Raw genomic sequence first — 16815 nt, 5'->3', positions numbered from 1 at the left:
TCCCAGTTTGGCAGACTATTATTTGGTGCCAGACTAGCACAAAATTCCTTACTGATTAGGACACAAGATGATGTACTATGGCCCAAACTAGAAGCTTTTATAGAGGGGTTGGACTCCCCAGAGGATGTCGTATGGAATAAGGAAATTTATAAGAGTAAAAAGGGCTACCAACACCCGACTAGTAAGACAGCGATTAAGCAAATAGAAATGGCTAATAGAAATGGAGTGTTACTACCCATCAATTCTTTAAGTAAACCTCTGAAATACATATTGCCAGAGGAGTCCAGACGACTGATAGACAAATGGGCACACAAGGATCTATACCGCATAGCTGACTTTCTTGACGGTCAGAAGACTATGACTTTTAATCAACTACAACAGAAACTCGACCCCATACGCTTACCATGGTTTCTATATTTACAGATAACATCGGCTATTCGTACATATACTAGTGGTAGACCAGAACTTAAGATTAAGACCACCTTCGAGAAGTTATGCAGTGCAACACACAGGCAAAAACAGGCAGTCTCACAGCTATATTTCTCCACTCAGGGGACTCGTGCAACATCGAAATCTGCTGTTATCCTCCAATGGGAAGCTGATATAGGCAAAGTATTAGATCTAGAGGAATGGAACCAAATTTTCTTTAATTCCAACAGGGGTTTGCTTGGTGCTGATCTAAGGGAGAATACCATCAAAACTACATTTCGTTGGTACTTGACGCCTTTAAAAACAGCACATATGGTTAGGGGGGGTACTAGGCAATGCTATAGGGGCTGTTTACAACTTGGACATATTTTCATATGTGGTGGGAGTGTCCCAGAGTACAGAGAGTGTGGCTTGACCTTTCTGAGCTGTTAACTTCCATTCTAGATGACCAGATAATGTTAACTCCGATGCAGGCTTTGCTGAATGACAGAGACCCAAGATTTAACTCATCCATAAACACGTTTATTAGAATTTTATGTACAGTGACTCATATTTCTATAGCTAAGCACTGGAAAGTGGGGGTGCCTGAATGGCTGGAGGTGTTGGGTAAGATTAAGAATATATTTCGTATGTACTGTCAGGGTGCCAGGAATCAGACTGAGATGAGAAGTGCAAAAATAATCACACCTTTATTAATAGCAAAAAATAATAAAAAGTCCACAAGTCAAATAACAAGCCAGAAGTCAAAACCAGAGCTGGTAGTCAGACGAGCAGAGTCAGGAGCCAAAGCGAATAGTCAGACGAGCCGGAATCAGGAACAAGGAAAACAGCAGAGTCAGGAACAAGCCAGGGATCAGGAACCAGGAAGGACATCAGGCAGCCAGGTAATACACAGGAACTCTCACAAACAGGTCTGAGACAACACAAAGGCAAAGCATACTGAACAGAGGCCCTTTAAATAATAAGTGATGACATCACAATTCTGAGACTACATCCAGTCTCACATGGATGATGCACACCAGTCTGGTCATAAAAGGAAGTGCAGGAATTGAGCAGCATCCCCCACAATGCACCATAGTCAGCAAGAGAGGTGAGTAAAATGGCTGCCAGCAGCACATGGCAAACACAACAGGGAAAAAACCCTGACATATACGAATCAGCTGCATATATACAGGATACAGTGGAGTCTTTCAACAAAGTTTGGTTCTACTGAATTTTACATGAAAAACGTATATAGGATAGGTTTGCATATATATGAGGCGGGGATAGCAGGTATCATGTGGATGTTAATAGAAGAGAAGTGAAGGTGAGCTCAGTGGATGTTTTATGAACACACAGTTATTGAAATATGTTTAATGATAAATAATTAGATGTAGGCGTACAGTGAATCAGGTTATTGTTATTTTACGTAGAACATACAGAGTATAAATTTATGCTCTTATTAGAGCTCTAGCTTGAAATACACAATGTTGATCAACTAAAGGAGCAATTAGCATGGAGATGCGATAACCTTATACAGACTGAGAAATGGATCTGAACTATTTGTATTTTATATACTGTATTTCCGCTCCTACTAATTGTGTATTGAAAAGAATGTTCAATAAAAAATATTTCAATTAAAAAGGACAGTGTAGTCAAAATTAAACTTTCATGATTATCATGATATCATTTGATAAACAACTTTACTTTTATCATACAATTTTCTTTGTTCTCTTGGTATTCTTAGTTGAAAGCTAAACCTAGGAGGTTCATATGCTAATTTCCAAGCCCTTGAAGGCCACCCCTTATCTGAATGCATTTCATAGTTTTTCACAGCAAGAGGGCATTAGTTCATGTGTGTCATATAGATAACATTGTGGTCACGCCAGTGGCTAAAATTTAAGTCTGTCAGAAGATTTGAGATAAGGGGGCAGTTTGCAGAGGCTTAGATACAAGTTAAATCACAGAGGTAAAAAGTATATTAATATAACTGTGTTTTTTGTGCAAAACTGGGGAATGGGTAATAAAGGGATTAATATCTATTTTTTTAAACAATACAAATTCTGGAGTAGACTGTCCCTTTAACATCTTGTTTGATTAAATTGCTTTTGAATCACCAAACTCATTTTAACATTTATTTGTAGCAGCCAATTCACACGTGGTAGTGGAGTAGACACATTTTGCCACGGTTTCACTGATTTGCAGCATCTGCTAGGGTCAGTTAGGGTCAGGTATATGTGGCAGGGTTAGCCTTGTGAAGTCTGCACCTCCTATTCTGAAAACTGGAAAAACTGACAGTATACTGCAAGGAAGCAGAATTTGTAGTGATTCACAAAGCCGCTGTAATCTGGACAATTTATTTATATTACAGAAGAACAATGCCACAAATTAAATACAAAAAATACATAACATAAAAATAAGTCACTGAGGTCTACACCATGTGATAGGTCCATTGCCCCGCCCATGGTCAGTAGATACTCAGGGTCTGCCCCATCATGAGACAGACAATCTCTGGAAGTCACCAGTTCTTTTCCCTAAAATTATGAGGAAATAACAGTTGCAAGAGAGCTGCTCTCCTCCGTACCATCAGCAGCAGCACCCTGTAACAACTCTCGCTCCACGGACAAAAATACGAGTTGGTTCTGAATGAAGAAATCCTGTTACTCAGAACTCCGCATCTCGATCGTCTTCGTCACCCATGGTCAATAAGAGCGCTTTAGGCTGGTTCTGAAAGAGTGCAGCCCGGTTCTGCCGCTCTCCTTTCTTCACCCAGTGGCCATAGATACGAAATGCACAGGCATCAATTAGCCTCCGTACACCCTTCACCCCATATGGGTCGCGGGTTAGTAGTTCACTGGTCACAGGCCGAGCTCGTCGCCACCGGACCAAGATGTGCACACAGGCGAGTGCTGCCCACGCTGCTATCTGGAACAAATAGAGAGGGGACAGTCAGTGACCATACACACAAAACTCTATCGTCTGTGCTATTAGACTAACACCCTCTTCTACTCCTATCTTATTGGATTTCATTTACTAAAATTCACTAATTTCTCCATTTATTGATATGGATCAGAGGGGAGACTGGTGTCAGAGGAGCCTGAGGGAGTGAACAGGAGAGAGTCCATGGGTCAGTGATTACTGCAGGATCTATTTAATGGGCACACCAACTGTCTGATTTTACTGACCACCAGCCTAAAATCAATATTAAAAGGGACATGAAACCCAAAAAAACAGAATTTATGCTTACCTGATAAATTACTTTCTCTTGCGGTGTATCCAGTCCACAGATTCATCCTTTACTTGTGGGATATTCTCCTTCCCTACAGGGAGTAGCAAAGAGAGCACACAGCAAAGCTGTCCATATAGCTCCCCCTCTAGCTCCACCCCCCAGTCATTCGACCAAAGGTTAGGAAGAAAAAGGAGAAACCATAGGGTGCAGTGGTGACTGTAGTTTAAACAAAAAAATCTATCTGACTAATAGCCAGGGTGGGCCGTGGACTGGATACACCGCAAGAGAAAGTAATTTATCAGGTAAGCATAAATTCTGTTTTCTCTTGCAAGGTGTATCCAGTCCACGGATTCATCCTTTACTTGTGGGATACCAATACCAAAGCTTTAGGACACGGATGAAGGGAGGGAACAAGACAGGTACCTTAAACGGAAGGCACCACTGCTTGCAAAACCTTTCTCCCAAAAATAGCCTCCGAAGAAGCAAAAGTATTGAATTTGTAAAATTTGGAAAAAGTATGCAGTGAAGACCAAGTCGCTGCCTTACAAATCTGTTCAACAGAAGCCTCATTTTTGAAAGCCCATGTGGAAGCCACTGCTCTGGTAGAATGAGCAGTAATTGTTTCAGGAGGCTGCTGGCCAGCAGTCTCATAGGCCAAACGGATGATGCTTTTCAGCCAAAAGGAAAGAGAGGTAGCAGTCGCTTTCTGACCTATCCTCTTACCAGAATAGATAACAAACAAGGAGGATGTTTGTCTGAAATCCTTAGTTGCTTTTAAATAGAACTTTAAAGCACGAACTACATCAAGATTGTGTAACAGACGTTCCTTCTTCGAAGAAGGATTAGGACACAGAGAAGGAACAACTATTTCCTGGTTAATATTCTTGTTAGAAACAACTTTAGGAAGAAAACCGGGTTTGGTACGCAAAACTACCTTATCTGCGTGGAACACCAGGTAAGGTGAATCACACTGTAAGGCAGATAATTCTGAAACTCTTCGAGCAGAAGAGATAGCTACCAGAAACAAAACTTTCCAAGATAACAACTTAATGTCTATGGAATGTAAGGGTTCAAATGGAACCCCTTGAAGAACTGAAAGAACTAGATTTAGACTCCATGGCGGAGTCACAGGTTTATAGATAGGCTTGATTCTGACTAAAGCCTGAGCAAACGCTTGAACGTCTGGTACCTCTGCCAGACGCTTGTGTAAAAGAATAGACAGAGCAGATATCTGTCCCTTTAAGGAACTAGCGGACAATCCTTTCTCCAATCCTTCTTGGAGGAAAGACAATATCCTGGGAATCCTAATCTTACTCCATGAGTAACCCTTGGATTCACACCAACCCAGATATTTCCGCCATATTTTATGGTAGATTTTCCTGGTGACAGGCTTTCTAGCCTGAATCAGAGTATCTATAATTGACTCAGAGAAACCACGTTTTGATAGAATTAAGCGTTCAATCTCCAAGCAGTCAGACGTAGAGAAACTAGATCTGGATGCTTGAACGGACCCTGTATTAGAAGATCCTGCCTCATTGGCAGTGTCCATGGTGGGACAGATGACATGTCCACTAGGTCTGCATACCAAGTCCTGCGTGGCCACGCAGGCGCTATCAGATTCACCGAAGCCTTCTCCTGCTTGATTCTGGCGACCAGACGAGGGAGAAGGGGAAACGGTGGAAAAACATAAGCCAGATTGAAGGACCAAGGCGCTGCTAGAGCATCTATCAATACCACCTTGGGGTCCCGGGACCTGGACCCGTAGAGAGGAAGTTTGGTGTTCTGACGGGACGCCATCAGATCCAACTCTGGAGTGCCCCATAGCTGAGTCGGCTGGGCAAACACCTCCGGGTGGAGTTCCCACTCCCCCGGGTGAAAAGTCTGACGACTTAGGAAATCCGCCTCCCAGTTGTCTACTCCTGGGATGTGAATTGCTGAGAGCTGGCAGGAGTGATCCTCCGCCCACTTTATTATCTTGGTTACTTCCGTCATCGCTAGGAAACTCTTTGTTCCCCCCTGATGATTGACGTAAGCTACAGTCGTGATGTTGTCCGACTGAAATCTGATGAATTTGGCCGCAGCTAGTTGAGGCCATGCCTGAAGAGCGTTGAATATCGCCCTCAGTTCCAGAATGTTTATCGGGAGAAGCTTTTCTTCCCGAGACCATAAGCCCTGAGCTTTCAGGGAGTCCCAGACCGCTCCCCAGCCTAACAGACTGGCGTCGGTCGTTACAATGATCCACTCTGGTCTGTGGAAACATATTCCCTGAGACAGGTGATCCTGAGACAACCACCAGAGAAGAGAATCTCTGGTCTCCTGGTCCAACTGAATTTGAGGAGACAAATCTGCATAATCCCCATTCCACTGTTTGAGCATGCATAGTTGCAGTGGTCTGAGGTGTATCCGAGCAAAAGGGACTATGTCTATTGCCACTACCATTAATCAGATTGTCTCCATGCACTGAGCCACAGATGGCCGGGGAATGGAATGAAGAACTCGGCAAGTAGTTAAGAGTTTTAATTTTCTGACCTCCGTCAGAAATATTTTCATTTCTACCGAGTCTATTAGAGTCCCTAAGAAGGGAACCCTTGTGAGAGGGGAAAGGGAACTCTTTTTGATGTTCACTTTCCACCCGTGAGACCTCAGAAAGGCCAATACAATCTCTGTGTGAGACTTGGCTCTTTGGAAAGACGGCGCCTGAATTAAGATGTCGTCTAGGTAAGGCGCCACTGCTATGCCCCGCGGTCTTAGAACCGCCAGGAGGGACCCTAGCACCTTTGTGAAAATTCTGGGAGCAGTGGCTAAGCCGAAAGGAAGAGCCACAAACTGGTAATGCTTGTCCAGAAAGGCGAACCTGAGAAACTGGTGATGATCTTTGTGGATAGGAATGTGTAGGTATGCATCCTTTAGATCCACGGTAGTCATATATTAACCTTCCTGGATCATTGGTAAGATTGTCCGAATGGTCTCCATTTTGAATGATGGGACTCTTAGGAATCTGTTTAGAATTTTTAGATCCAGGATGGGTCTGAAAGTTCCCTCTTTTTTGGGAACCACAAACAGGTTTGAGTAAAAACCCAGCCCTTGTTCCATGATTGGAACTGGGTGGATCACTCCCATAGTATGTAGATCTTCTACACAGCGTAAAAACGCCTCTTTCTTTGTCTGATCTGTAGACAGACGAGAAATGTGGAACCTCCCCCTTGGAGGAGAACCCTTGAATTCTAGATGATATCCCTGGGCTACAATATCTAACGCCCAAGGATCGTGTACATCTCTTGCCCAGGCCTGAGCGAAGAGAGAGAGTCTGCCCCCTACTAGATTCGGTCCCGGATCGGGGGCTACCCCTTCATGCTGTCTTGTTGGCAGCTGCAGGCATTTTGGCCTGTTTACCCTTATTCCAGCCCTGGTAAGGTTTCCAGGTTGCCTTAGGCTGTGAAGCGTTACCCTCTTGATTTGCAGCCGGAGTGGATGAAGCGGGTCGTTCCTGAAATTACGAAAGGAACGAAAATTAGCTTTGTTCTTTGTCTTAAAGGACTTGTCCTGAGGGAGAGCATGGCATTTTCCTCCGGTGATTTCTGAAATAATCTCTTTCAATTCAGGCCCGAAGAGGGTCTTTCCTTTGAAAGGGATGTTCAAAAGCTTGGATTTAGACGACACATCGGCCGACCAGGACTTTAGCCATAGCGCCCTGCGCGCCAAAATGGCGAAACCTGAATTTTTTGCAGCTAACTTAGCTATTTGGAAAGGGGCGTCAGTGATAAAAGAATTAGCTAGCTTTAGAGCCTTAATTCTATCCATAATTTCCTCATATGAGGTCTCCGTCTGGAGCGAGTCTTCCAGCGCCTCAAACCAGAAAGCAGCTGCAGTAGTTACAGGAATAATGCAGGTAATAGGCTGGAGAAGAAAACCTTGTTGAACAAAAAATTTCTTAAGTAAACCCTCTAACTTCTTATCCATAGGGTCTTTAAAAACACAACTGTCTTCAATTGGTATGGTTGTGCGTTTAGCAAGTGAAGAAACAGCCCCCTCCACCTTAGGGACCGTCTGCCACGAGTCCCGCACAGGGTCAGGTATGGGGAACATTTTCTTAAAAACAGGAGGGGGAACAAAGGGAACACCTGGTCTATCCCACTCCCTAGTAACGATATCCGCAATCCTCTTAGGGACCGGAAACGTATCCGTGTAAACAGGGACCTCTAGGTACTTGTCCATTTTACACAATTTCTCTGGGATCACCAAAGGGTCGCAGTCATCCAGAGTAGCTAATATCTCCCTAAGCAAAACGTGGAGGTGTTCTAGTTTAAATTTAAAAGCCAATGTATCTGAATCTGTCTGAGGAGGAACCCTTCCTGAATCAGAGACTTCTCCCTCAGACATCAAATCCCTCGCTCCCACTTCAGAGCGTTGTGAGGGTATATCGGATACGGCTACCAAAGCGTCAGAATGCTCATAATCTGTTCTTAAAACGGAGCTATCACGCTTTGCAGGTAACGCGGGCAGTTTAGATAAGAAGGCTGTAAGAGAATTATCCATGACTGCCGCTAAGTCTTGTAATGTAAAAGGGTTAGACGCACTAGAGGTACTAGACGTCGCTTGCGCGGGCGTAACTGGTTGTGACACTTGGGGAGAGGCAGACGGGCTACCCTCGTTACCTTCAGTCTGAGAATCATCTTGGGCCACATTCTTAAGTGCAACAATATGATCTTTAAAGTGTATAGACATATCAGTACAAGTGGGACACATTCTGAGAGGGGGTTCCACCATGGCTTCTAAACACATTGAACAAGGATTTTCCTTAGTGTCAGACATGTTTAACAGACTAGTAGTATACACATGCAGGCTTGGAAATCACTTTAATCAAATAAAAAACACAATTTGAAAAAAACGTTACTGTGCCTTTAAGAGATAAAAAGAGCACACAATTTTACAAAACAGTGAAAAATGTATGTACCTAAAGCCTTAATAAGATTGCACCACAAGTTGCAAAACGATTAACCCCTTAAGCCCAAACCGGTGCAGCCTAAAGCTAACACCTGGTTAAAATTAGTACAGCACCTTGCCACAGCCTTGCTGTGGCCCTACCTGCCCTTAGGGATCAGATTTGGGGGAATATAGCTTCTATAAGGCCCTCAAACAGCAGCAGGACCCTCCATGAGAAGCAGCATGAACTTCTCTGCAATTCTAACTGCGCATCTGAGGCGCAAAATTAGGCTCCTCCCACTCTATTCCGGAGCTGTGAGGCCTAAGAAATCACTTCTAAGTGAATAAAAAATAGCCATGTGGGTAATAACCCCAGAAAGAACCCAAAAGGGCTTTCCAAGTGTCTTGCAAACGATATTTTCCTTAGCTAAACAATCGATTGCCCTGAATAAGTGTCAACCAGCATAATTAGCCCTATTATGTAAGCATTCAATTCCTTACTAAGTCTCTGAACATAGCTTACCCTCCCCTCATGGGGATATTGTCAGTCTCTTCTAGCATTATCTCAGTCTTGTCTAGAAATAAATGACTGAACATACCTTATTGCAGTTCACCCTGCAAACTGTTCCCTCCAACTGAAGTTTTCTGGTACTCCTCAGTCCTGTGTGGGAACAGCAGTGGATTTTTGTTACAACATGCTAAAATCATTTTCCTCTCAGCAGAAATCTTCATCACTTTTCTGCTAGAGAGTAAATAGTACAAACCGGTACCATTTAAAATAACAAACTTTTGATTGAAGATAATAAAAACTACAATTCTAACACCACATTCACTTTACCCTCCCGAGAGAGACCCTAGTGGTTAGAGCCGGCAAAGAGAATGACTGGGGGGTGGAGCTAGAGGGGGAGCTATATGGACAGCTCTGTTGTGTGCTCTCTTTGCCACTTCCTGTAGGGAAGGAGAATATCCCACAAGGACTGGATACACCTTGCAAGAGAAATGTATTTCATCATTCAGGTAGCGAATACAATTTTTAAACAAATTTGCTTCATTCTCTTGGTATCATTTGTTGAAGGAGCAGCAATGCACTACTGGTTTCTAACTAAACACATGGGTGAGCTAATGACAATCAATATATATATGCAGCCACCAATCAACAGCTAGAACCTAGGTTATTTGCTGCTCCTGAGCTTACCTAGATAAGTCTTTCAGCAAAGGATAACAAGAGAAATAAGCTAATTAAATAATATAAGTAAATGGGAATGTTGTTTAAAAATTGTATGTTCTGTCTAAATCATGAATGTCCAATTATGACTTTATTGTCCCTTTCATCTAAAATTAGCTAATAACTTAAATTATGCTTACCTGATAATTTTATTTTCTTCAAACGGAAAGAGTCCACAGCTGCATTCATTACTTTTGTGAATTCAGAACCTGGCCACCAGGAGGAGGCAAAGACACCCCAGCCAAAGGCTTAAATACCTCCCCCACTTCCCCCATCCCCCAGTCATTCTGCCGAGGAACAAGGAACAGTAGAAGAAACATAGGGTGAAAAGGTGCCAGAAGAACAAAAATAACAGACGCCCCCCCCAGAAAAATTACGGGGGGGGGGGAGCTGTGGACTCTTTCTGTCTGAAGAAAAGAAAATGATCAGGTAAGCATAATTTAAGTTATTAGCTAATTTTAGATGAAAGGGACAATAAAGTTATAATTGGACATTCATGATTTAATTTTTTCTTCATAAACAGAAAGAGTCCACAGCTGCATTAATTACTTTTGGGAAAACAATACCCAAGCTATAGAGGACACAATGCTAAAACGGGAGGGTACAAAAGGCGGCCCATTCTGAGGGCACCAGGCCTAAAACCCCTACTCAACAAAACCCAGCTTCGTCCAAAGCAGAGAAAAAAAACTTTGAAAAAAGGAAAAGGCCCATGGACACTGACCTGTAGATAGTCCATAAGCCTTGCTAGAGACCGCAGGAACTAGACTCAATTGAGCCAACAAGCCTCCAAGAGACACCGTCAACCGGCAGTCTCCGAATAACACACACCTTACCAGAGAAAGGGATCAAACAACCCTATACTCCAAAAGGAGAAAGGACACAGAGAAGACATCCAATAAAGAACCCTAAGCAGCGCACAAACGAAGACCATAAATAGGGCCCAAACAAGCCCCAAAGAACACAAGGCGAAAAACCCTAAGAACCAGGGCCAAGCCAACAGAGACACAACCGGTCTCGCAGAACAAGGGAGGCAACGCCCAGACCCCAGTTTGCACAGAATCCACGGGATCAAAACCCAGAGACAGAAACAGAGAAGAAAATCTTCCCCTAACAAAGTGCATTTGCACCCTAGAAGGTAACTGAAGATGAAGGACCCCCAAAACCGTTAAGACAGCACAGAATATCTAAATATTCAGAAACAGTAAACCTCGTGCAGCAAGCTCAGATAGGAAAACACCTGACGGCAACACCTGAAGAATCAACACTGCACGCTGCTGTCATTCAAAGATGACTCTAGAATCTTGAATACTTGCAAGCAAGTGAAAGCAGATGAGGTTAGATTCAAACCCTAACCTACCGCTTGCTAGGCATCCAGCTAACCAGTGGACGCCGCCAGTCCTTCCTACAAGATCCTGAACGTGGAAAGGAAGCAGAGACCCCAAAGAAGGCTCACCAAACCTCAAAGACCCGAGGACTAATTTAGAAGAGCAACAGATCTCAAATCCTGCTCCAAAACACTGGACCAGCCCAAGCGACAGGCATGTCAGATAGACAGGGGAAACAAAATGACCCCAAGCCCCCCAGGGAATGGAAGAATGGGGGGAAATCACCCACCTCAACAGAGCTTGGGTGCCAACCAATTCGCTCCTCCAATATGTAAGGCACTTCCAAGGAGAACCCCCAAGGACTTGGTATAGAGAAAAGTGCAAAAGAGATCCTTAGGAAGACCTGGCACAACTCTCTATGACAGTCTCAACACGGAGAGTTCACTTCTCCAAACAATTGGTCAAACAAGCCACAGAGCAGCAGACTGCTGCCTCTACATAAATAAAAGACACTTGCTCCGAGAACAAGTGCTTTGTTAGAGGCCTAAACACACGACCTTCAGATTATGAGACTGCCACGCTAACTTGTGCGCTAACAAGGTCCAGCTCCTCCTGAACACAAGGCAGGATAACAACCCTCCAGAGAGAGGAGACCCCACTTCTGAAGAAGTCAAACAACCCCCCCAAAGGGGAGGACACAAATAAGGAACAGCACACATGCCCGCAAGGACGTGAGAGGCCGTAATCTAATCAGTCGAAGACCGAATGAAGAATTACCCAGACACAACTGTTGATACAAACAGAGAAAAACTCCCCGTAAAAGGGAGCACACTCCATCCGAAGGACAAATCAGCCCCCATTAAAATACTGGGTCGTCCTGAACCAGTCCACAGGATCATAAGTCTCCAGACATCCATAAGGATCTGATACAAGAACCCTGGACCCAGAGCCGTCGTAAAACGAACGAAACCTCCAGGGAGCACAAGATACCCTGTCTGAAGAAATCAGACCTCACAGGGGACAAAATCCGGGCTAACCCGGAGAAATGGGTACAGGACTCACTCATAAATTCCCAGCCCAAAGGGAAGAGAATACCCCTAGCAGGAGGCCAACTCCCCACCATAAGGTTCTAGGCCGTAGTCACGCAACTACTCTAGAGCTCAAGGCACCAAAGACCACACACACGAAGTCCAAGACTAAGGGGAATAATTACGAGAATAGAGTTCACCCGAAGGGAGAGTAGAAATAGGATTAGTCTCCATAATCCTCTCAGATTAGTCTACCAGAGGACCACCCCCAAGGAAAGTATGTTGAGCATCCCGCACCCTGGCGGAAAAAATCCCCTAAGCGAAAGCTTGGCAAAGGGGGAAGACAACAGTCTATCGTCCCTAATATAGACAAACTCCCGGAAGCAGAAAAGAGCCGCATGGCCAACTTCCTAACTTAAAACGGCAAAAAAACTGCCAAAAAAGTGGGCGAAGTCCAGACAGTCTGGACACGAAGAAAGAGAACTCAATAGGAACAAGTCCTAAAAAGGACAATCCCAAGGAACCTTGAAAGGCAAGACCGCCAGAAAACTGTCAGCATGAAGGATCTAAGTCCTTCAACTTCTAACCCACTACGGGAAGTAAACACTCTAGATCACGCAAAATCGGGACCAACAGAGTATGTCGCAGCGGATCTCAACAGAGTCCCGGCCGACTAGATTGAAAGGCTAATGAGGATTGAACACAATCCCCCATGCCCCTAGGCAAACCACGGACTCAAATCCTCTCGGAATGCTAGCTGAAACTTGTAAAATAAAAGCAAATAGAAGTGGAAACCACTCGGCGCCCTAACCGGACCAGCCAGGCATAGCAGGCGCCACGTGTCTAAAATAGGCCTTAAAGATAGAAGGATTTGTACCCAGTCAGGACCAGCCTGAAACCAAGGGCCCCCAGCACTGACAATGCCACACAAAGTCACCCCCAAAGAGGGAGAGATAAACAACAGACAAACATAAGAATAAAACACATCCTCATGAACAAACTTCTGTAGAAGCAATCACAAAATCGTGAGTATCGATTCCAGAGAAGAAAATTCTTAAAGGAAATATTATAACAAACATGAGCTTTAAACCAAATAAAATCCAATAAGGCAACCCGTAGGTTATCGCCCAGGAAGAATGGACACTCCCGCAGGACCAGCCCAACAGGAATCCGAGTCTTCCAAGCTCAGAACTGAAAAGATACTCCATAAACAAGACTATAAGAAGATTACTTCATCCCCTTATGTCTTTTCATGCATGCCATTCGCAGCGGAAGACTGAGGATCCACCACCTCATAAAGAGTGGGATCCTCCAGCATCGACAAAACGTGCCTCAGTAGAACACGAAGGCGCGCCAGTCTACAACGAAAGGCAAAACTTACCTCCGCCGGGGCAAAAGCTAACCCTGGCCCCGAAGGTTGACCCCCTGACGCCTCAGGGACAGTCACTCCCTCAGAGGGCTGAACTGGACCAGGCGATCCCATACCTGACGAGCCCTGGTTAACGGAACATGGACAATATCGTAAACACACTCCTGGGAGATGTAAATGCGCCAGCGCCAAAGATATGGCCATGCGGAACCGTGTTGTAACCTCCGGAGGAAACGAGCCACCCTCCAGAGAAGAATAGGCCGCTTTTGGGTTACCCGCATGCGTCTTTTTGCCCATACACTAACACCAATTTCTTTGAGCTTAATAGGGACTTACAAAAGTTTTTTAGAAATGTAAAATTGAAATTATGGTTCCAGCATAACAATTGTGATGGGTATACAACAAAAAATACCGATACAGATTGGACGCTAAAAGAGTTGTCATTAAGAAATAAAAGTGCCTTTAACCCAGTGCTAGTAAACCATAGCATTAGCACATTTATGGAGTTATTGTGTAATGATGTAGAAAAATTGAAGGATAAAACTGAAAGGAAAAATAAAAATTGTTATTTACAACATAAGAATTTTAATTTGACACAAGGGGAATGTAAAGCGATTAAAACCCTGAAAGAGAAATCTAAGGAGGTGACCATTAAAAAAGCTGATAAGGGTGGAGCTACGGTAGTCTTGGATAGAACATATTATATTAAGGAAATTGAAAGTCAGTTGGGAGATAAGGAGACTTATAAGATACTAAACTTTAACCCCATTAATAACATACAGAAAGAAATCGAAAGAATCTTAAATAAGGCTTATGAGAACAAATTAATAGACAAAAAATTGAGGGAGTATCTATTTAATAAAGACCAAGAAATCCAATCTTTTATATTGTGCCGAAAGTACACAAAGATCTAGCTAGACCACCAGGGAGACCAATAATCTCTAGTGTAAACTCTACATTCACAAACATTTCTATATTTCTAGATAAGTTGTTACAGCCAGAGGTTATACAAATCTTGTATTTTGAATCTAATACATTTTTGTTGTATACAATGGATGTAAAGAGCCTTTACACAGCTATTAAACATGAGACAGGGATTGGAATAATAAAGAAGACATTGAAGCTCAATAAGAAGTGTTCTGAAGTACAGATTGAATTTATTTAAGACTTATGGAGACGAATACTTTATTGGAACCATTTCATCTTTCAAGATGACTGGTATATTCAGGTAAAAGGAACTGCTATGGGGACCAACGTTGCCCCATCATATGCCAATCTGTTTATGAATGAGATAGAAGAAAGGGTCATCTATGAAAATGAGAAATTCATAAAATATGGAGCCACATGGTGGCGGCTTCATAGATGACGTGTTTGGCAAATGGTGGGGCAGTGTTGAGTCCCTTGAAGATTATGTTAAGGAAATAAATGCAGCAGTCAGAGGTCTAGAATTTTCTGTAGAATATAGTGAAGAGTCTGTCACCTTTCTAGACACTAGAGTATTGAAGGAAGGTAACAAATTGATATTTCATTTGTACAAGAAAGATACAGACAGAAATACTAAGTTATAAAAGTTTCCACCCCAGATGGTTGGTAAATTCCTTACCAAAAAGCCAGTTATTAAGAGTTGATAGAATAGTTAGTTATAGCAATATTAAGAATTTAAAGGGACACTGAACCCAAATTTTTTCTTTCATGATTCAGATAGAGCATGCACATTTAAGCAACTTTCTAATTTACTCCCATTATAAATTATTCTTCGTTCTCTTGCTTTCTTTATTTCAAAAAGAAGGCATCTAAGCAATTTTTTTTGGTTCAGGACCATGGAAAGCACTTGTTTATTGGTGGGTGAATTTATCCACCAATCAGCAAGAACAGTGTGTTCACCAAAAATGGGCCGGCATCTAAACTTACATTCTTGCATTTCAAATAAAGATACCAAGAGAATGAAGAAAATGTGATAACAGGAGTAAATTAGAAAGTTGCTTAAAATGGCTGCACTATCTGAATCATAAAAGAAAAAAATTGGGTTCAGTGTCCCTTTAAGGGTGAAAGAAATGCAACAAAAATTTCTTAATAAAGGCTACCCCAAAGATCTAGTCAGTAAACATGTAACTGGTTTAAAAGAGAATAAAACAGCTAAAAAGAAAGATACATCTAATGATAGATTAGTTCTGGTTACACAGTTTAACCCAAATAGTGAGACAAATATCACGTATTGTGAAAAAACATACTGAAAGAGTGCAATAAAGATATGGAGATTCTCAGCAATCCCCCACTTATGGCGTATAGGAGAGTGAAAAACCTTAGAGATCAATTAACCAGCACAGATGTAGGGTCAAAAAATAAGGGGAAACAGATGTTTTTGAATAAAAATAATTTATGGTGCTATCCATTTAGGCTGCATGAGCTGTAACTCTATGATAAAAGGAAAATATTTTTCTTTTGCAAGATGTACCGAGTCCACGGATTCATCCTTACTTGTAGGATATTATCCTTCCTAACAGGAAGTGGCAAAGAGAGCACCACAGCAGAGCTGTCTATATAGCTCCCCCCTTAACTCCACCCCTCAGTCATTCTCTTTGCCGGCTCTAAGCAGAAAGGGTAAAGTGAAAGAGGTGATAAACTGTTAGTTTTATTTCATCTTCAATCAAGAGTTGGTTATTTTTAAATTGTACCGGTGTTGTACTATTTACTCTCAGGCAGGACATAGATGAAGATTTCTGCCTGGAGGATTATGATCTTAGCATTTGTAACTAAGGTTACAGAAAGGCTGACAGTATCCCCATTAGGGGAAGGGTAAGCAGTAATCCTAGTTTATAAGGGGCATTACTAGCTTGCATAATGGGCTAATTTCATTGGCAGTCAGTTTGATGATATATTGGCCAAACGTTTGTGTGTCTGGGAGTAAAACGTTTTTATTTTATGATGGGACATCTGTTTGAGGGTTCATTTGGCTTATTTAGGGTTTTTTATAACCCACATGGTTTACAAACAGGGTTTGATGGATTTAGTGTAGGCCCCAGCAACATCGAGTGAGATGGGAGGGGCCTATTTTCGCGCCTCAGTTGCGCATTTAGTTTATACAGACAAGCAGCAAGCAGCATTTCCAGAGGTCCTGGTACTCTTCTGGAGTCTAAACGAAGCTTTATCCTCATATTTTCGTCCCCTAAGGGCAGGTAGGCGCCACAGCAAGGTGCTGACGGGGTTTTTTACCGGTTGGGGCATTTATCAATCCGGTTTGCTCATTTTGGGGTTTATTGCCTATTTACTTGTGGTGCAATCTTTCTAAAGCTTAGTGGGTACACTGT

At 42.8% G+C, this 16815-nt stretch overlaps 1 protein-coding gene across 3 annotated transcripts in view; it reads right to left on the bottom strand.

The window, feature by feature from the left end:
- Positions 1–2749: 2749 nt before the first annotated feature.
- The window catches only part of PHKG2 (phosphorylase kinase catalytic subunit gamma 2), an 87060-nt gene continuing 72994 nt past the window's right edge, over positions 2750–16815 (bottom strand). For 2 of the 3 annotated variants that reach the window (XM_053694733.1, XM_053694735.1), the window contains exon 9: positions 2750–3333. In XM_053694733.1, the coding sequence (XP_053550708.1) occupies positions 3073–3333 (261 nt within the window). In that variant the 3' untranslated portion in view covers positions 2750–3072. The remainder of the gene's footprint in view (positions 3334–16815) is intronic. The other variant, XM_053694734.1, reaches the window with a different exon arrangement.

This window comes from Bombina bombina, chromosome 11 (genome assembly GCF_027579735.1).
Source record: "Bombina bombina isolate aBomBom1 chromosome 11, aBomBom1.pri, whole genome shotgun sequence".
NCBI lineage: Eukaryota > Metazoa > Chordata > Amphibia > Anura > Bombinatoridae > Bombina > Bombina bombina.
The sequence above is the reverse complement of the archived record's forward strand: the minus strand, read 5'-3'. Positions and strand labels throughout refer to the sequence as shown.